At 42.2% G+C, this 21,863-nt stretch overlaps 1 protein-coding gene across 1 annotated transcript in view; it reads right to left on the bottom strand.

Annotated features, from left to right (window-relative positions):
- GLE1 (GLE1 RNA export mediator) overlaps positions 1–21,863 on the bottom strand; it is a 1,828,321-nt gene that overhangs the window by 526,690 nt on the left and 1,279,768 nt on the right. The window contains exon 11 of the mRNA XM_044058440.1: positions 1,519–1,709. Within this exon, the coding sequence (XP_043914375.1) occupies positions 1,519–1,709 (191 nt within the window). The remainder of the gene's footprint in view (positions 1–1,518; positions 1,710–21,863) is intronic.

Here is a 21,863-nt window from a genome sequence, read left to right as displayed (position 1 = left end):
AAATAGAATTGACTCTTCCTTTTCTTATCTGAAGAATCAGAAGTTAAGAGAAATCATTAGCAAGTTCCTTGGCAAATCCCAGTAAATATGGCCTGTCCACAAAAGCAAACAGGATACTTCAAGTTTTAATTACAATGTACACTCTCCCTGAAAATAAAAAAAAACAAACTGTTACTAGGTTCACTGCTCCTAGCGCCACATTCCTATCCTGGTCAAATGAAGACCCTTCATCTGCCCCTTCCCCTGACACCACCAAAAGTAGCTCTACTTCTCTTGCCAAATGTACTCTAACAGTCGCACAGTGGCTATCCCCAGTCTTTGGTGGCTACAAAAGTTAAACCAAGAGGACTGGAAGGATAAAGATGAGTTGTCTGAACAAGAAGACTACAACAGAGTCACCAACCATCTGCTGAGCAGAACAGGAGCTTGCATGACACTAAGACTCCTTAAAACAAAAAAGTTAAAATGCAGAAGAACATACTACCAGAAACCAGAGGATACCCCATAAGTAAGCTGAGGAAAATATGTCAAAAGAAGAGCGGAGCCTGGAAGAGTTAGTAAAGCGTAGAGAACAAGTGGCTCTGTGATAAGTAAACCAGCGACTGCATACCCCCCCAGCACAATATCTTGCCCTAACAACACTAAACTTAAAAATCTAAGTAAAATTTTAATCAAAAGTAAAACATAACCTTACCGATAGTTCCATGGCTTTCTTAGGTGGCAAAAAAATCTCTGAAGCTTTCAGTTGTCCTTTTAAGGACTTCTGACAGTTGAAGCATGTGGAAGATGGCTTTAGCTTTGTGAAGTTGACCAGATGCAGTGGAGTAGGATCCATATAGCTAACGTTACAGCAACAGTGAACTAAGCCCAAACATCTCCAAGATCCTGTGAGCAGAGGTGATGTGCATAAAGAATCATCTTTCAAAATAAATACTTCAGGAGTCACTAGCGGGGGACAGGAAAGTCTGTCAATCATCAAGTTCAAGATCCAGGCTGAGAGGGGTTCTTCAAAAGGAGAGGACAATACAAAAACTCCTTTAAGAAACTGCTTATTAAACTGATTCTCAGCCACAGTTCTACCCCTTGCCCCCCCCCCCAGTCATAATGTGTAGATATGCAAGAACTATGCACCTTGACCCAGTGAAAACAAAGACCAAACTGTTTGCAGGAACTTCAGCAGCACAGTGTTCTCTATTATGTATAAACAAATAAATGCATTTAATGGGTAAATACAATATGTGAGGCAACATGTTAATATGCAGGAATCTTTATATACATAATTCAGAACTGTGGAAAACCGTTGCACAAAAACAGCGACAATCTAAGGCAGATCAGACATCATGGAAAAATTCAACTTTTAAGATGTGCTTTTGAGCAACACATAGCCTTCATCACTTAAACCAGTGCATTCACTTCTTACTTAAAGTAAACCTCTACTAATTATTAAATGAAGTAATACAAAATTAAGGCAAATGAGCATGTGACATTGAAACAGAGTTATCCAAGAAGGAATTTCACCTCTGGTACTCCTCCATTGATGTTCCCGCTTTCAGTGCAGGAAAATAAGGGACAGCATAAGGACACAGCTTATGTAGATGGGCTAGAAAAAGGTCTCCAAATTTGGGGTGCAGTTCCCAGATTCCTGATGCTACCACAGCTATGGGGAAGACAGTTTCGTGATGTGCAGACACCTCAGTTTCTCCTTGTTTCTAGAGACAAAAAATGTTAAAAACATTTTGGGTTGATAGATCAAGGCAAACAAAGCTTGCGCAGGACAGTCTTTTACTACTTTCCATTATATCATATTTTCATAAAAACTTAAAGGTACTGGTTGATTTAGGCACACCCTCTAATTTTTTAACAAGACAGTAAAACTAACAAGCGTTTAAGATTGGAATTTAATTAATTCCTAAGATGGACTCAAACCTGTATGCAATATTTCTCATAACCAAATTTAAAGTGATTAAAACCAATATCTTATTGTCACTAACTATTGCAAACAAATTCAATATGAAGTATACAATGACTGGATTGAATACACAGGCATTCTGCTTCCCTGAAGAAAGACTACTGACTGCTATGCAGCTGCATCTTCTGGGGACCCACATCAGCAAGTAAAGTTATCATACTGTCTTTCTTAGAAGGATAAATCCCTGGCATGCCTGAAACAAAGGACAACATTTACCATAGCAACATTTACCAGGCAGATATACTGTAAGAGTGGTGGATGAATAATTATGATCTCAAGAGTAAAGCTTAAGAGGTCCTTCATATGCACCTCAAAAAGTATAATTTCATCATAGACACTGTATTATACTAGATATTATTCTCAACAGTATACAGGCTGTTATTCTCCCCCACCTGAAGAAAAGTGGAGGAATGAGGAGCACAATGTTCATGATTCAAAACCTGATTCTGTTTCATATGTTTTCTTTTCATTATTTTTAATGTCATTCTATGTGAAAAAACTACTTCACTTATTTTAATTTGACAGAGATGCTTACCAATTATTGCCAGTTTCTATTAGCACCGCTGCTTCATTGAATGCTAGACAGCATAGGATCCTTTATAAAATTAAATTTGCTAATCTGAAAATTTTGAATTTGGTTAACTTGTTTTCAGCAGTGGCCCACAGACAAATGCTCTGACAAACTATAACTTAAAATAATACCCTACAGCTTTAGAGATACAGTAAAGCCATACATTACATATAAAATTGAAAAACGGTTTATAATGTAGCAAGCATATATTAGTATGGTAATTAAAAACAAAAGGATAACCAAAAAGTGTACATATTAATAATGCTGAAACTCTAAGTTTATATGTACACAGTATGCAGAGTGAGTAATTTATGAATCAAACAAGAAATTGAAATAAAACCAGAAATCCTCCCAGCTTCACCTTCCCACTGCACCACCTTACTAATGCGTGCTAACCATAACTCTGTCTTACTTCAGTCACTTTGGCATCAACACAAGCACCACCATATACACACACACAGCACTACATCTATCCCCCTTAATTAGCCTTTACTCAGATCCTAACATGCATACATTCGCACAAACACTCCCACCTCCAATGCTGAAACATTCAGTATATCAAAGTTTCAGAATTAGATTCTAGAAAACCTGCTTCATTGGTCCTATTTCTCTCTCCAAAATTAAACCATCATTTTGGGTGATTTTAATATAGACTGGCTATCCTGTAACTCTTCCACCCCAACAAATCATATTAATCCCCATGGTTTTATCCAAGCCATTCAAACTCCCAACAAGAAATGACAAGACAACTAAGAGGGAATCCATCCTTAACTGGATTCTAACTAATAAACCTAGCCAACCCTCTCTTGCAGGTTGCCTCCCAGATGGTCTAAGCGACCATCTGCCAACCTTCCTTCTACAACAAAGCAACCATAATCCCAAAGGTACAGTCTATCATTTTATTAGAAAGAAAAAGAACTTTAACCCCATCGATTTCACAGTAGAACTAAAACATTGCAATTGGGCACCCCTGGAATTAAATGAGGCAGTTACTTACTTTAATAACACCTTCTTAAATGTATTAGATCTTCATGCCCCTCCTAGAACCATAAGAACCAGATCTAATCCCACTCCACGGCTTACCAAAGCCCTCCTCAAAGATGGAGATAAAGCATGGGATAACTGAAACTGTCAAGTCTCTAGCTGCAAAACAAAAGTATCAGGAGGTTAGGAATAAAGTTAAGAAACTAGTAAAACTTGACAAAATTAATCAGTACTCCAATCTTCAAATCAAACATCAAAATAGCCCTCAAAAAGTCTGGGCAGCCATTAACAATTTACTATTACCAGGCAACCATTCAATTTAATGAATTCTTTACTGAAACAATACTGACCCCTAGCCAACCAACAGAAAAACACAGACAGACGCGCACACAGACGCACACAGACACAGAAACACACAGACGCACACAGACAAACACACAGACTCTCACACACAGACTCTCACACACAGACTCACACACACAGACTCACACACACAGACTCACACACACAGACTCACACACACAGACTCACACACACAGACTCACACACACAGACTCACACACAGACTCACACCCTTCCTATGAACCCAGCACTACTTCCATAAGGAATAGCTCCTTCAAATTCCAGTCAGTCTCTATAGATAGGATAAAAAAATACCTCAAAAAACTTAAGCCCACTACTCTGGCTGCTGACAAATTACCAGAGGAATTCTTAAAAATTGCTGCCGATGAAGTGGCCTACCCCATAGCCATTCTAATTAACAGATCTCTCTCAGAAGCCAACATCCCAGAGATATGGAAAATATATCTCATAATCCCCCTACATAAAGGAGGTAACTCCAGAGAGTTTACAAACTACCGACCTTTAGCAATTCTATCCCCTCTAGCAAAAATCCTTGAAAAGTTCATACACTTTCCAATGATTCACTACTTGCACACACACACAGGCTCTTATCAAACACCCAGCAAGGCTTCCGACACTTCCATACTATGACCACTGCCTTATTATACAGTAAACTCTCATAGAAATGCTGGTAAATTTGTTTCTGCCACTTTTCTTGACCTCTCAAAGTCCTTTGATATGGTTAGACACAACATTCTTATCAAAGAACTGTCCGAATTAGGACTCTGTCTTCCTGCCATAGCCTGGTTCCAGAGCTATTTAGCTGGCCGTCATCAAGCAGTCTTGTGGAAACCAGAACTCTCCGCCCTTCTCCCAGTTAATCTTGGTGTTCCCCAGGGTTCTATTTTAGGCCCTCTGCTGTTCACCCTCTATACCAATAAGCTTCATTCCTCCACTCCCAAAGCATTTGTCATCCAATATGCTGATAATTCTACATTAATTTGTGTAGCTGCCTCACTACAGGAACTTCACACATTAACTCAGGAATCTTTCCTCTCTATAGCAACAAGGATTTCCAATATCCAACTCATCCTAAACCCTGCTTAAACCAAACTACTACGCTTTAAACCCACTAGGTCCACCTCATCAACTTCTACCTTTAATATCATGTCCAGTAAAAAAAAAAAAAAAAACTACACTCTCTCTCACAGAGCACACCAAACTCCTGGGCATGAAGACTGATGATAATCTAAGATTTGATATTCATATTTCCCAGACTACCAAAAAAGCTCACAAAAAAACTAGGTACCCTCTATAGAAATAGACAATTCCTTACCCAACAAACAAAAGCTACTATATCTCACACTTACCTTATTTCTACCCTCCCCTATACCTCACCTATTCTCACCAACCTTAGAAAAGCAGACCTAGCTAAGCTTGACACCTGCTATAACAAAATAACTAGATTTGACTCTGACTCCCCATTTAAATCTCAACGCTGCTCATCCTTGAAGCTGCTCAGCTGGCTGGAACCTCAACTCCTGCACTACAACCAACTCTCTCTGGCCCATAAAATTTTACATCAACCAGAAAACACCCTGCACTGCAAAGCCTACTTCACCTCCACAACAATAACAGACCTCTTCGCTCCAGTAACAAACTTATTATCACAGTAACCTTGTCAAATAATACAGCAGGTGATGCCCTCTTTTCTAATTATGTACCCAAAATATGGAATGCTCTACCCTAAAACTTAATTACTATGACATTCTTCATACAGTTCAAAAAAGCATTAAAACTGCATCTCACTAATAACTGGCTATGCTCTTTGCAGTTCACCAGGCTAGACCCTCTACTATGTTAGACCCTACGCCACCTTAATTATCTCACCTCAAGAGGAACAGATAGGTCTATATTCTATTACTGTAGAAATACATACAATATAATAAAATAGATTGTTACGGTTTAGACCCCAGTAACATAAAAGAAGTTGTTGGTTTACACATGACTCCCTCCAGCAGTGATTAAGGTCATTATATATATATATATATATATATATATATATATATATATATATATATATATATATATATATATATATATATATATCTTTAGACTAATGTAACTACTACTGTAAGATTTCTGTTTTCACCAATTGTGACTGCTGTGTATGAATATACTACTACTAAGACTCACTGCATTTTCTATCTAAATATACTTTGTAAACTTTGTAGTTTTTTATGTTACATGTTATTCATATGTGTGGAGCTTTTCTCCCTGGGCATCCACTGAAAATGGACCTGTGTCCAGTGGACATCCGGTTAACAAATGTAAAATAAATTGTTTTTCTTTATTTGTCTGAGTCTGTCCATCAATGCTATTTTCAATATTTACAGTGATTTGAACTCTGTGGTTTACCTTAAGTATATATTCAGTATTTTCATGCTGTTTTACTATTTATTATTACATATATTTAAAACTTTTATTGTGGCTGGTCCTTTTGAAAATATTTAACCTAAGAGAGTGCTTGTATTTATTTAGTGACACTGTGTGGACCACTTCAGAAGGCCTAGCCATCTTGGTCAACTATCATCATCTATATAAGTATTAATATTACACAGTATAACCGGACACCCTTTATTAAGGGCCTTGGAATAGTTGATTGTGGAGTGCCTGCTGGCAGTGATAACTACCTTATACTCTGGGCAGAAAATGGCACAGCAGGTAAATCTGTGCCAGCCTCTTTCAGGTATGTGTGTGTATGAAAAAAGAAGTTATGTCTTACCATAACGTTCCATCTGTATTGTTGATCCTCATTCAGTCATTAAGTGTGGGTATCGGTTCCGGCCTCGGAACTGAGCCGGCCATCTTTCAAGCTTGCGTCAGCTACAAAATCTCGAGCTAAAACTCTTACCCAGAATTCCGCTCCCCCTATCTCAGATTGAGTTTGCAAGTCAAAAGAAGGTAGAGGCTACCTCTGGTCAAATGACTTAACAGAACCGGATGGTGAGATCCACTAGAAGCCACAGGAGGGGGAAGGAGGGAGGGTCGTAATGACTGAACGAGGATCAACAATACAGATGGAACGTTATGGTAAGACATAACTTCTTTATCTGATATTGTTAATCCTCGTTCATTCCTTACATGTGAGACAGAGTCCCCAGATACCTTTATTCCTGGGAGGCTGTCATGGAAGGAAATTCCTGAGCACCATAGAACCAAAAGATGCTCTTCCCCTGGAGGCCAAATCCAATTTGTAATGATTGATGAAGGTATGAGGACTAGCCCAAGTTGCAGCTGCACAAATGTCATGTAAAGATGCTCTGGCATGGAAGGCAGCAGAAGTTGCCACCAACCTTGTAGAATGAGCCTTTATGGTAGTAGGTAATGGAATATTACGTTGTCTATAAATGAAGGTCACGCAGTCTTTTAACCATTTAGCCAATGTGACCTTAGCAACAGCACATCCTAATCTAGGTCCAGAATAGGCCAAAAATAACTGGTCTGATTTACGAGAAGCCTTAGTCCTGTTCAAGTAGAAGCAAATTTTCCTGTGAATATCTAGGGTATGTAGGTAATACTCTCCTCTGTTTGAATGGTTGGGAAAGAAAAAAGGCAATTCAATGGTTTGATTAATGGACATCTCAGAGATCACTTTTGGCAGAAAGGAAGGATTAGTTCTCAATGACACTATCTCTATGAAAAATCAAATAAGGACTCTTGATGCATAAGGCTTGAAGCTCAGAGATACGACTGGCAGAAGTAATGGCAACCAAAAACAAGGTTTTCCATGACAAATATTTGAGGTCGCAAGAATAAGCTGGTTCGAAAGGTGGCATTGTCAAAGCTTGTAGGACTAATGACAGGTCCCATGGTTGAGTAGGTTCTCTAAAAGGAGGTCTTAGATGATTCACGCCTTTTATGAAGGTCTTGCATAATTTGTGTGACATAAGAGAAGAGTCTTGGACACCATCATGAAAAGTAGATATTGCAGCCAAATGAACTCTAATGGTGAGGCAGATAGACCGGACTGAAATAGGGTAGACAGATATTCCAGTACTATCGACACTGGTGCTGAAAAAGGATTGACTTGTTTTTCTTTCAGCCAAAAAATAAATCTTTTCCACTTGCTGAGATATGTAATTCTGGTGGAAGACTTATGAGATGCAATAAGAATGTCACGCACTGGCAAAGAAAGATCATTCTGCCTGGCAATCAAAGGAATCGGAGGAGCCAAGCTGTGAGCTTCAGACTATTCAGGCTGGGGTGAATCAGATTCTGCAGATGGGAGATCAACCCTGGGGTTGGATGGAGAATCCATGGTTGATCTAGCAGGTGAGGCCAAAGGAAGAGAAACCAAATCTGACGAGGCCAATATGGTGCTATAAGGATTACTTTGCTCTTCAACTGGCAGGCTTTCTTCAGAAACTGGGGAATGAGGGGGAGAGGTGGAAATGCATAAAGCAGACCCAAGGGCCATTTGTGGACTAGAGCGTCCCTGGGTGACTGTCCCGGAGGGGGAATCAGGGCGAAATAGTTGCTGCATTTGTATTTGGTCGGGGAAGCAAAGTGGTCGCAGCATGGAAGACCCCAGCAGTTAAAAATCTCCGCCGCTATCAAAGGATTCAGGGACCACTGGTGAGGTTGTAGAATACACCTGCTGAGTCTGTCTGCTATCACGCTGGAACTCCCGGGAATGTGCGTTGCTAGAAGAAAGCGGTTGGTAGCCATCGCACATTGCCATATCCTCATGGCCTCTTGACAGAGTGGGTAAGATTTGGCTTCACCTGGTTTGTTGATGTACCAAGACCACTGCCATGTTGTCTGATTGTATTGCAATAGTTCCAGATGGCAGCAGGGGATGGAATGTTTGCAACACCAAAAGCACCGCCCTCAGCTCCAGAACATTTATATGCAGATGGGCCTCCATTTCGGACCAAGTACCTTGGACGGTCTTGTCCCTGAAATAGCCCCGCCACCCCATCAGGGAAGCATCTGTGGTCACTGTAGCCTTGAGCTGTTGGGGGGGGGGGAGAAGGGGCAAGACTATTTTGACGGATTGTGTGCCATCTACCAATTTAGATCTTGTTTGCACCTGTGAGTTACCCGAATCTTAGCTGAAAGAGGGTACTGAAAGGGATACCATTGTGTGAGCAGTAGCCACTGTAGAAGCCTCATGTGAAACCTGGCCAGGGGAAACAATCGTAATGGAGGCTGCCATGGAACCCAACAACTGGAGAACAGAATGAACTGTGGATTTCTCCCTTGAAAGGATTGGATTCAGTTGCTGCTTTATCCTTAGAATTCTGTGCTCTGGAATGGATGCTCTGCAATTCTTTGTATTCAAGATGACCCCTATGAATTCTGTGGACTGAGCAGGGGTGAGATTGGATTTTTGCCAGTTTATGGTTATGCCTAGCCTTTCTGCAGTGAGGAGAGAGTATGCCAGGGCTTCTTCCAATAGATGTCTGGTGGGGGCGGAGATGAGCCAGTCTAGGTATGGAAACACCTGGAATCCTTGTAGTCGCAAGTGAGCTGTGACTGCCATGCACTTTGTGAACACACTGGGGACTGTAGAGAGTCTTAAGGGCAGTACTCTGAACTGGTAATGATTGGCTTCTGCACGGAAACGAAGCAATCTTCTTGATGGTCTGTCCACTTTTATGTGGTAGTACGCATCTTGAAGATCTATCGAGCACATCCAATCGTCTTTTTCCAAAAGTGGAAGGATAGACTGTATATTGTAACCATCCAGAATTTCTGCACATTTACAAATTTGTTCAATACACAGAGATCCAAAATTGGACTCCAGTCCCCAGTTTTCTTTGGCACCAAAAATAGTCTTGAGTAGCATCAGGATCCTCTCTGGTTTGGAGGGACTATTTGGAGGACTCTTTTTCTTAGCAGCTTTGAAATCTCTAACGCTGCTTCTTCCCTTTGACTGGGTGGAACGTCGGGTAAGCTTCTTGAGGGAGTGGGACAAAGATCGAAGGGGATATGATGACCTCTGGTTATTATCCTTTGTACCCAAGAATCGGTGGTAATGGTAGCCAGGCAGAAGGGTACAAAGAGAAACGACCCCCAACCACTTCCAGAGGAAAGCAGTTGGGCCACTCTTCAGGAGCGCTGGTGGGACTGGCCAGGGAAAAAATCCCTGGAACCCTGGTTACGTGGACCCCCTCTGCCCCGAAAGGGGCATCTTCCCTGAGAGTTCCCCCTCTGCCTCTAGGGAAGAACTCAGGCTGTGTGTCAAGGAAATAACCTTGAGACTTTTTGTGCCATATCTTCCCACTCTTCTAGTTTCTGAAGAAAGCTCATTGAGGGGAAGAATAACGGACACCCACAGCAGAAAGAGTCTTACCGTCCTGTTCACATCTGGCCAGTGTGCTTTTAACCTTGGGTCCGAACAACGACGAGGCTGCGATGGGAGCATTGGGAAAGGAAGCCTTGAAGGGTTCCATGAAATTACACAAGCGCATCCAGGCATGTCATCTCAAAACAATGCCTGAACCCGCTGCTCCTTCTGATGCGTGAGATATCAGGCGCATGGAGGAGTTAGATATCGATTCAATGGTAGCTAGCTGAGAGGCCACTTTGTCACAGACCTCATCAGACACAGCTCCAGCCAAAGTTTCATAGAGCTCAGAAATTAAGTCTCTGAGTAAAATGTGCCATATAGTTCAGGGACCTGACAGCAAAGGTCGCTGATGCAAAAGTACGCTTCCCTATTCTGTCCAGAGTCTGGGACTCTGTTGGGTGGATGGACAGTCTGGCTTTCTTCTTCTGCCAGGTCCTTTTTAGTTGCGGCCGCCACCACCAAAGCATCTACAGGAAGACCTTTGGACCAATGGGGATCACTAGCTGGAGGGGACAAAATTTTATCTGGCCTCCAGGGAATGGCCTCAACGGTGTCAGGAGCCTTCCACGCACGCTGCACGACGAGCTGGACAAGTTCGGCGGCAGGTGGAGTAACCCAGGAGGTACGGGGTTGGGCATGAAAGGCCTGCAGGAACAGACTCTTCAGAGGTCAGGTTGGAGGGCTGCCAGTCACCTCTCTGTTTAAGGATTTCAAGGATATCACCAAAGGATACCTCAGAGGGTGATCGAGGGGACCCTTCCCCTTCAAAGTCTGTGTCTTCAGTAAGGGACTCCTCTGTTGAGTCCATGTGCTTCCTCTTGCATGAGCTCTTTTGATGATCTTCCTCAGAGGGAGAAGCTGGGGAAGACATCTCCAAAGGGGTCTCCTGTGGGAGTATGTCCTGAGGCCCTTGCGCCCAGTGTCTGCTAGGAACGGCTTGTGAACATTGCGGTCCAGAGGAGGGCGGGGAGAGTGATAGCACAGGATCGCCAACCGACGAGTGCCTTCTCCATAAGCTAGAAGGCCGGTCCACCAGAAGAGGGATGAGGACCCAGGGCAGGGATCACTCCTCGCCTAAGTGGATCAGCCTGCCAACTCGGAGTCCATGGATGGCTGTGAAATGCCAAAGTATGTACGCCACAGCTGACACCCTGGGCCGTGACAAGATTCTCCTGCCACAAAGGCAATTGTGGCTCCTTAGTGAGGTCCATAAAAGGAACCGTAGTGGAAGGAAGACTTTGCTATATCAAGGGGCTTCAAAGGCAATGAAGGAGGAATAAGTACGGGTCTTTGGTAAAGGGTGATCACCTCCCGAGGAAGGATAGGTCCTGGGGGGTGGAATACCTCTGGCCAAAACCACTTGATCCAGAAGAGGCAACACATCATGTTTAGAGAGGCTTCTAGCAGATCTCACGGACATGGCTGAGGGAGAATCAGGTCTATGCAAGGACGGAGCAAACTCTGTGCCCACCACAGAGGTGGTCTGCACTGAGAACAATGGAGCTGTAATGGACTGAACTACCGGTGTCTGCACCGAGGACATCATCTGTGCCGAAGGCGTGGTCTGCACTGACGATGTCGGTACCAAAGCGGTTGTCAGCGCCAAGGCCTGAGCTGAAAAAATCGGTGACGAAAGCTGAATGGCCAGTACCAGGTAATTTTTCGGAGCCGAAAAGGAAATGGGCATCGAAACATCCATCAACGTCATAACAGTCTGCATCGACTGGACAGTCAGTGCCGGTAAGGGAGTCTGAACCGAGGAGCTCCTCGGTACCGATGCAGTATGGGGCAGACTAGTCGGTACAGAGGTCGCAGATGGTGCCGACGGCCTCGGTGCCAAGGGTTTAGGCACCGCAAGCGCAGGAGCCAATGAAGTCAAATCTGAACTGAAAAGCTTAGCTTTCTTGGATCTCGGTTCCTGTGGGTCCCCAGCTGGGGACGAAGGAAGAGACTTGGCCTTTTTATGTTCATCACTCTTTTTCTTATGAGATCTTGGAGGGGTTGAAGCTTCCGACCCAGAAATAGCCTCTGAAAAAGGAGGATTTGAGTAGCCCCTTCAATATTAATTTATTTTTTCTCTCAAGTAACGTCCTGTTAGAGAAATTCTTTCAAATCCTGCAAGGCGGGTCAACTGTTAAATGAGGCACACCCAAGCAACAGACACAAAATGAATGTGCATCTGAAGTAGGTAATTTATGGCCACAATATAATCTTTTAAACCCTGGGCTACCTTTTTTATCTGTCATGTTAGTTAAGGAAAGAAAGAAAAACCAGAAAAATACCAGCAATGGTACAAGAAATACCCGAACGTAAGGAAAAGGGGTTTACCGACGATGGTAAAAAAGGATTACCTCGCGGTAAAAAGAGGAAAGGAGTTGAAAAGGTTCGAAAAGGGGTAGTCGCTAAATGCGATGAGATGAGATAACTATCTAATAACTTTTTTTGTGAAAAAAAAAAAAGCTGTCTTAGAACTTAGTATAAAGAAAAATACTGTACTTAGTTCAAGAGAAGTAGCTTGACATGACCGAATGGCGATGCGGCAAACGAAATCTGAGGTAACAGGGAGAGGGGAAATCTGGGCAAGAGTTTTAGCTCGAGAGTTTGTAGCTGACGCGAGTTTGGAAGATGGCCGGCTCGGTTCAGAAGTTGGAACCGATACCTACACATGATGAATGAACGAGGACTAACAATATCAGATAATATAATCTCACAGAGTGTGTGTGTCAGCTACTTGGAGCAGGACACAAAGCCCTGGTTTCACAGAGAGGGCACTGCAGGACTTGGCTTGGACACTCGTCTGAGGTCCTAACCCTACAGCTGTAACAGTGGGGAGTCTTATTGGGGCCCTGGAGGGAGACAGATATAAAGAAATCCAGACCCTGGGCTGACTGAGCTCCCTGTTTGCTCTTAAGGGAAACTGCTGGATGCAGAGAGGTCTGCATCTGGAAATACTGAGTGCATCCATTTGTATTCCAAGTGAACATCCCTCTCCAGTATCAATGGCGAGAATTTAGCCTCCTTGACTACTGGCCAAGTGTAGGGACGTCACATACTCGTTGAAATTGATTACATGTATAGAGCTGCAATCGGACTGCAAACATATCTGATGACCTCACAAGACAAAACCATAGTAAAAGTTTTGAACATGAGGAGAATAAGGTGACTTTCTTTCTTAGTCTAGAAACAGAAGCAGATCAAAATCAGGCAGCAACTGAAAGCGCCAAAAAAAAAAAATAAATAAAAAATAAGGTGAAGGATCAGATGGGAAGGCAAGAATTGTGGAAAATGCAAAAAATATAGTTGCAAGTATAGAAAATTCCTGGAACAACCTCATGTTGATCAGGATCAAACACAGGAACGGTTAAGGAGAGGTGAATTCAAACCAAAAGATGAAAGGTTAATACTGGTGGCACAAGATAGTGGACTACATACACTGTGGGTTTACAAAGTCCATTTAAACGTGTGGGAGAAACAGACAAATGTAGGTTTTGTATGACAGAATTTGAAACAGCTGCACACCTTGTTGCTTGCTGTGACATACTAATGGGAGAATGACTGTATACAGAAAGGCATAATACTGTGGCAACTGCAAGAGTGTTGCACTAGGGATTGTGAACACATAATATTGAAGTAGATGACAAATACTGGAAACATATGCCACAAAGCATCATAGAAAATACTGAAGTCTACATCACTTGGGATTACCCACTACCAACGGCACAAAAGATAAAGGCGAGAAAACCAGATATAGTGGTCCATGAAAAGAAGACAAAAGTAGCACTGATCACTGAAATCGTTACACCCAGTGCCTACAGTGTCTTGCGTACAAAGAGTCACAAAAAGTCATAAAATAACAGGAGTTGCAGGAAGAAATGAGAGCAATGTGGAAGAAAGATGCCCCAGACAGTTCCAATAGTAGTAGGTGCAATGGGTCTTATAAAAAAAGATTCTACAATTATATTTAGATAGGTTACCAATACATGTAAATCCATACAAATTGCAGGAGTCATTACTGGGCACACTGCAGGTGCTGCAAACAGCACTTCTGGCTGACATCAAGAACTGAAACCATACTAATTTCATGAACTTCAATCATACTTTGACTTAGGAATGAGGTCCATTCCCGTCATAGTATTTGAAACCCAAACGATTTGGAGACATTAAATAGAGGTGAAATCAGTCCCTGTTCAGAATGTTATTAAGATGGCAGTTATAGCAGCCCTTCCACCTTCACTGGTACCAACAAGTGTGGTCTGGTGTGTACAGACTGCATCTCTCATGTCTCACGCCTGGGACTGAGAACAGATACAAGTATCCTAGCATCACAAAATCCCTTACAGTAGGATCTGCAATAAAAGGATACATGTTTTTTGTTTGGTTTTCCTAGGACAGTTAAATAGGGAGGGATGAAAGAGAGCTGGTCTCCCTCCTTTTAGACTGCATCCGGGTCATAACAGAAATGAGTAGTGGGAAAAGGTTAGAAGGGCATCCCCTTTCTTGCTTTGTTCCTTGTAGCATGAGAATAAAAAAGGTCTTAAATGTTTTCTTCCACTGTCAATCCCAGGTCTAAAGACAGAGCAGCACGGGTAAATGTGGGTGGAGGCCTACCCTAAACCAGGATTCATCTATTCAAGCATCTACTGTTTTTCTGACTATTCGCACACAACTGCAGTCTGTTCATCATAAAGATTATTGATGCAGTTAATTACCAGAGTGGCAACCTGGTCCCAGACTTAGCAAGATGGTCATAACTTGCCCTGCTCTTGGAATGAATATTTAACTTGTAGACCCTGAAAGAGTGAACAGAAGTGTTTACCTAAAACATGCTCTGAACTGAGACATTATTAAAGAAAAGAACTGTAACAGTTGCTGTCTTGGTGGAGTGTTTTTTTACTTGCTATTCCAATGTTTTTTTCATGATGCTTGTAACAGAAAACAATGCAGTCATTTAATTTGCTTATCTGGCACAAAGGAGACGAAGTTGGGACTGGTCTGCCTGTACTACATCATTTGATTACACACACCATTACATAAAACATTCCTTTTTGTTAGGAAACACTACTGGCAGTGGAACTGCTCAATTCAAAGCCAATTCCAAGGCCAGTTTTGACATAAAGGATTAGCTTTAAGACTTACCTTGTCCCTAAGAAAGACAATATATGGTTCTTCATAAATTAGGGCTTGCAGCTTAGAGAGTCTCGGAATGCAGATAATGGGTAACAAGAATATTTTCAAGGCAAAATATTTAAGATAAAATGTTGATAGCCAAGGTCAGTTTCTGAACAGCAAAAGTCTAAAAGAAAGAAAACCAGGTCTCCTAGGAAAACGAAGTATAGAAGCCCTTCTAAAAATCACCTGTCTACACGGTATGGTAAGGGGGATCAAGAAAGATAATCTGCAAAAGCTGAAGAGTGCAAACTTACAGATGTACAAAAAACCTACTATGGAACAGCTCACCTATATACTCAAGGAGTCTAGGATCTGTTGCTGAAACAGATGGGATACACCTTTATAATCACACCAAACATTTTCCATTTGGCTAGATAGGATTTTCTACACATCTCCAACATGTGTATCACTTTCTTGGAGAAGTGGTCTTTGAAGTACATAAGGTCGGGACTACATGACTAAAGTTGCTTAGATTTTGACAGACCAATGTGCATTCTCTGTTATGCTTGAAGTGCACAACATTTTTTAATTTCTAACAGTAAATTTATAATAGTTCTCTGCTCATTTAAATCGGTTAAGAGCACCACAGCTGCCTTGGTCATTGAAACACTTAGGATCACAGCCCTGTTTTTTTTTGTTTTTTTTACTCTACTTGCCTACTGGAGTACTCTTGGGAGAAGAAGAAAGGGACCGAGGAGTGCATACAACAGTCTCTTGTTCACAGAAAGGATAATGCCTTAAATTCATTGACCAAGTGAGTTTGACATGGGAATTTAGTTGGAGAGTGGAGGCTTTGTACTACATCCAAGAAAACGTGCTTCCCTGTTTGCACTCCATTTTTGCAGACTGGAGGAAGATCTGCTAAGCCCATCCCACTTGAGAATACTAGTGTGATGGAACATATGCACCCATGAAAATCAAGCCTTATTATTTTAAGGCCATGTTCTACAGCATCACAGCCAGGTTACACAGTGACTTATTCCTTGCTTGTTAACGGGTTGTATGACCACAGTATTACCTGTTACTTATTCAAAGTGTCAGGGCAACACACTATCTTAAATGTCTTTAGGGAGAACTTCAAAGTCACCATGTTTTTCACATATGTTTTTGTTAGCTTTCCTTTATGGAGCTTTATCTGCCGTGGACCTTCAATTAAGTGGTATGCACCTCTCAAGCAAAGTCTGGGACATCTGTTGTGAAGGTTTTGATACTGACTGGTATCACAAAAAGCAGATAGCACCTGGTGGGACTATCATCTAAATTCTCTCATGAAACACATCAACTGCAGCACTTTTTCAAAGAGGTACGGGCATGCTGCTGCCAGAGATTCTTGCCATACCAATGCATCCCTGATGGGAAATCTGGAAAAAGGAATCAAGACTGGAGGATGAAAAGCAGACCAATATTCCGAAATGCTTGTGCTGTCACATGTATCTTCCTGACAGCAAGGGCAAGGAAAGGGTCTGACTGAATTTTCCCTAATGCAGGACCAGACAGCACACTGTGTTTAGCACTGTTCCAGAAATGTCTTCCAGGTTGCTCACGCTAAGCTTGACTTTTTTGGTAAATTCAGAGGAATACCTCTTGATGGTAAGGCATTGGGTGTTATATGGCAGGGCTCCCTGTCACACCTCTAGGGATGGTGCCTGAAATGGGTAGCTATCAACAGCAGTATATATTATCACCCTGGTCCTTGGATAGGTGAATACTGGGGCTAAACATCTGGTGCACACACTGAGCACAATGGAAAGACCAAAGGTAAGGAGGCTACCTGGTACTGCTCTTGCCTTCCTGTAACCAATGTATACCAACAGTGCCATCTTGCAAACGCTAAGGAAAGAGATTCAGCAAAATAGGCATTTTTTGAAGATCATTGTTGATCTTGAAATAACATAACACCAACATACATCTATCTAGTGCTTTGACTGTCTGGCAGAAGTCTGCACATAAAAAAGGTCTTCTTTAATCATCTTAAACACTACAATCCATAAAGATATAAAAGTCTTACTTTTGTATTATTAAAGTAAACAGCAATGGCTTCCTTTTATCTCCTTAGCAGTACACTTCCCCCTTATAATAAAACACAGGTTTGTAATATACATAGCCAAAAAATGTACTTTATGCCACTTCTCTCTCCCTCACAAATATGGTTTCCACCTCTATGGCTTTCCCTAGCTTCATTAATACAATGAACATAGAGATGAAGGCAAACTAGCCCTCTTTCTTGATTTCTCTCTAAAGCTTTCAACACCATCGCCCACACTATTCACTTACAAAAACTCTTATCTAGGCCTTGAATAAGCCCTCCCTCTCCTGGCTATCCAGTTACCTTGATAATCGCCACTAGTCAGTGAAATGGCTGTCTGACATCTCACCATTTCTCCCCACATCATATTACATTCCACAGGGACCTATACTTGGTCCTATCCTGTTTAGGATCTTTATTAATTACCATGCCTTAACATACAAGAATACCACCCTTGTACATTATGCAGATGATTCCACCAACATCTGCCCAGCAAGACTCCCTACAACAGCTGACTCAAGAATCTTTCTCCTCAGTAGAAAACTGGCTGACCTCCAGCCAGCTATTCTTCAAGCCCAACAAATCAAAATTACTTCTCTTGACTCCAAAACACCTAGCAATAAAGTTATCCTTCTGGGTTACCTCCTCTAACACCAAAATATACCTCATCACCCATACCAAACTACTAGAAAATCATACAGATGAAGCCCTAAAACTTGATGTCAACACAGATTGTGTAGTTAAAAACTTGGCACTGTCACTATAGAGCCAAACCATTGCTATCCAACTCAGCTAGATCTTTTATCGCCACAACACTCCTCCTACTACCCACACTTCTATATGCTGCATAAATATTTACCAGCATCCAACAAATTTATCTAAACAAGATCCAACAGTACTTCAAAGCTGCAACATTTTCAGCCAACCTCCCCCACGTATCACACCACTGTCTTGCACTCTGAGTTGTCCAGTGGCTTGAACGACCTCACCAACTCACACTCTCAGCTCCTTACTGTCCATTGGCTTCTACATAAACTAGATGACAGCCATCCCTAACAAACCAAACACAATCTTACCACCAAGCTAGCAATCCCACACCCTCTTCCAACAAAGCCCTACAACTTATAATCCAAACCCAACAGCTTGGCTGTCTGCTCCTATACTCTCACAGTGCCAAAACCTGGAACTCCTTCCCCCTTGCAGTCAGACAAGAATCATTGCTAAAATCTTTCAAGCTTCAACTAAAAACACACCTACTCAACTCATCGTACTGCAAACGTTCTCCACCTGATTAAACCATTCTTCTCTAACTGCACACTCCTTGCTAAACTCTTAACCCTTTCTAAAATTATAGGCTACAATATATCTGAATACTGTATCAATAATGTAATGAATAACTGCCATTATAAAAAAGGCAGTATCTGTTTGTATAGAATTCCACTACTGATTTCTAGCTCTCTAAGTTTATGTATATAATGTATAAAACTACCACTTCCAATGCTTGTGTAGATTATCTATGTTAGATGTCGCTATCAATGTTTACACTATTTTATTCTAGAGCTTTTCTCCCTGGAGCGCCACTGACAATAGGTCCTGAGCCCTTTTCTAGTTAACAAATGCAATAAATAATTATATACTGCACTACACTTCCATTTATTGCACAGCTAAATTGATGCATCTTATCAAAATGACAAAAATGAACTACTGTTCTCTACCCCATGCCTTTACTATTCAGTTTACTCTATTGTGCAAGCATTCCTGGTAAAATATAGTTGTGCAAGTAAACCTACCACAGGGTAAGTCACACACTGGATTGCCAACTGGCTCACATATATGATGCAGATAACCAAAATAGGAGAAGTTACCTCCACAAGGAGACTAGTCACCAGTAGTCTTCTAGGGTTATGTGCTGGGACCACTCCTGTTTGGCATCTAGTTTTCTGAAGTAAGTGTCAATACCAAAAGCCTCTGGCTGGGTAAGTCTGCAGATGACTGCAAGTTAAGAGCAGTCAATGAATCCCCAAATTACTTAAGCCACCCTACAGGAAGGTCTGTCTCAAATAAATAACTGGTGTAAAAACCATGGTCTGAAATTAAATGCCAAAGAATGCATTACTGTATCCTTTGGGAAGTCATCTACCCCAGGGAGCTACCACACTCTACCACAATGACAATATGTCGCTAAGAGCTGACCCAGTTGTTTGGAATTTGGGAGCTTGCATGGGCAGTGGCCTAACTTTTGACCAACATGTGTCTATTGTCTTAAAGTCCTTCTATATTGCACAGCTTATAAACAAAGGGATTGCATCTAGATCTAGGGATGCCACTGTCCCCCTTTACTCAACCCCCATTAGGACAATCACTGAATATAATGCCCCCTTTGGCATTTGTATTTTAAGAAGCATGAAACAACTGGGAAGCCCACAGAGATACCTTACTGAAAGGATACAAGGCCTAAACAACATGTCCTACACAGACGGACTCAAAGCCCTTTCACTATACTCTATCACAGAATCATAGGAAGTTACCAGGCTAATGGCCCCAAGGCCCTTACAAGCCTAGTCAAGTTCAACCCATGTTCCCAAGGGTGTCTGGTTCAGACAGACACTAAAATCAGCGCCTATTGCCCCTGTCCAAGAGGAACACAGGTGGAACCCCTGGGGTGAATTTCTGCTTACCCATCCAATCCAAACTGCTTTTAAATAGGGCCAACGAGGGGCTTTGTTTAAAATGAATAGGAAGCTTGTTCCAAAGTTAGGGCAACTTCTGTGAAACAAACCTGTCTCTCCAGCAAGTTCTGTTGATGTCAAACACAAGGTTAATGTCCTTTGAGCGACTGACCCATGTGCCATTTGACTTGCAAATGTGCAGCATTTCCATTAAAGCTGGGTGAGAGATTGCTTTATATGCAAGGCATAGGTCATCTGTGAGCAGTCTGTATGACAGAGTAAAGTGACAATGATTTCAGTCTGTCCGCACAAGACAGATCTTGAACACCCTGAATTTTCTTTCTAAGGAACCTTTGTGGTCTCGCCAATTGCTGCAAGTGTTTGGAAAGGAACATACCAAAGTGAGCATCGTAATCTATTACTGGCCTGATGAGAGGACAGTACAGGGGGTTATGACCTCTTATTCTGAAGGCAATGTCCTAACTTATGAGATGACAGTATAAAATGCCCTTTTTACCACTGTGGAGACATGTTGATCGAAATTAAGGTTGCTGTCGACCTGTGTGCCTAGACCTCTCACCACTGACTGTGTGCTTTAGGGTATTGCTATCGATGTGATAGTTTGCAGGAACCTCACCTTTGCCAAAGGGGATGATGATGCATTTTTTTGCATTAAGTTTAAGACCATGACTTTGTCACCAGTCATTAGTGTGCTTAAGATCTTCTTGCAGGATGCTGACATCGCTGGGGGTTTCAATAATCGCTCCCAGTTTGCAGTCATCAGCAAACTTTGCCAGCCACAGTCCTTTAGTTTTAGCCTCTACTTTGGAAAAGCAGATTCCGAACAGTAGGGATTCCAGAACTAATCCTTGTGGAACACCACTGGTTACAGGTCTGCTGGAAGAGGTGGTGTCCCCTATTTTGACCGAATGAGTTTTATCAGTGATCCAGTTTGCAACCCACCTGACAATATATGGGTCGATATCCAGCTGAGTGAGTTTATCAATGATGCCTGAGTGGAGGATTGTGTCAAAGGCTTTGGTTAAGTCTAGGTAGGCCATATACAGAGATGTGCCCTCATCTAGTACTTTGACTATCTCAAAGAAATCCACCAAGTTTAATAAGCATAATCTCCCCTTGACAAAAGCAAACTGGCTAGGGTTGAGCATATGAAGATTTCCTATATCTTTGTTAAGGTTCCATGGCCATGCAGATAAGGCTGGTCAGGCTAATTTTATTTTTTATTTATTTAACATTTGTTGACCGGGAAAGTCCGACTAGGTTCCACAGAGCCTGTTTTCAGTGGAGCTGCAGAGGCCCGGGGAGAAATGTTCCAGATGCATGTCTTTGGAATGTGGGAGGAAACCGGAGTACCCGGAGGAAACCCACGCGAACACAGGGGGAACATGCAAACTCCACACAGAAGGCACCCCAGCCGAGAATCGAACCGGAGAACCTCTTGCTGTGAGGTGACAACGTTAACCGCTGCACCACTGCGCCGCCCTATGGGTCTATAGTTCCAGGGATCCATGGATGCACCCCCTTTGTGCAAAGGGATGATGGTAGCTGTTTTCAATTCTGTCAGGGTGAAGCCAATGATTTGGCTGCGATTGAAAAGTGTGCTCAATGGTGATCCTAATTCCTGTTTTAACCCATGTAGAACACAGCCCGGGATACTGTCTGGTCCCATAGAGGCTGTGTTTTTGGCTTTGGAGACTGTATTTAAGACCTGCTCCTCAGAGAAAATCGGCGGGGGACAGGTGTTGGAGACAGAC

This window comes from Protopterus annectens, chromosome 16.part0 (genome assembly GCF_019279795.1).
Source record: "Protopterus annectens isolate FY-2018-M chromosome 16.part0, PAN1.0, whole genome shotgun sequence".
In the NCBI taxonomy this organism is placed as follows: Eukaryota; Metazoa; Chordata; order Ceratodontiformes; family Protopteridae; genus Protopterus; species Protopterus annectens.
This window is presented reverse-complemented; position numbering and strand designations above follow the sequence as displayed.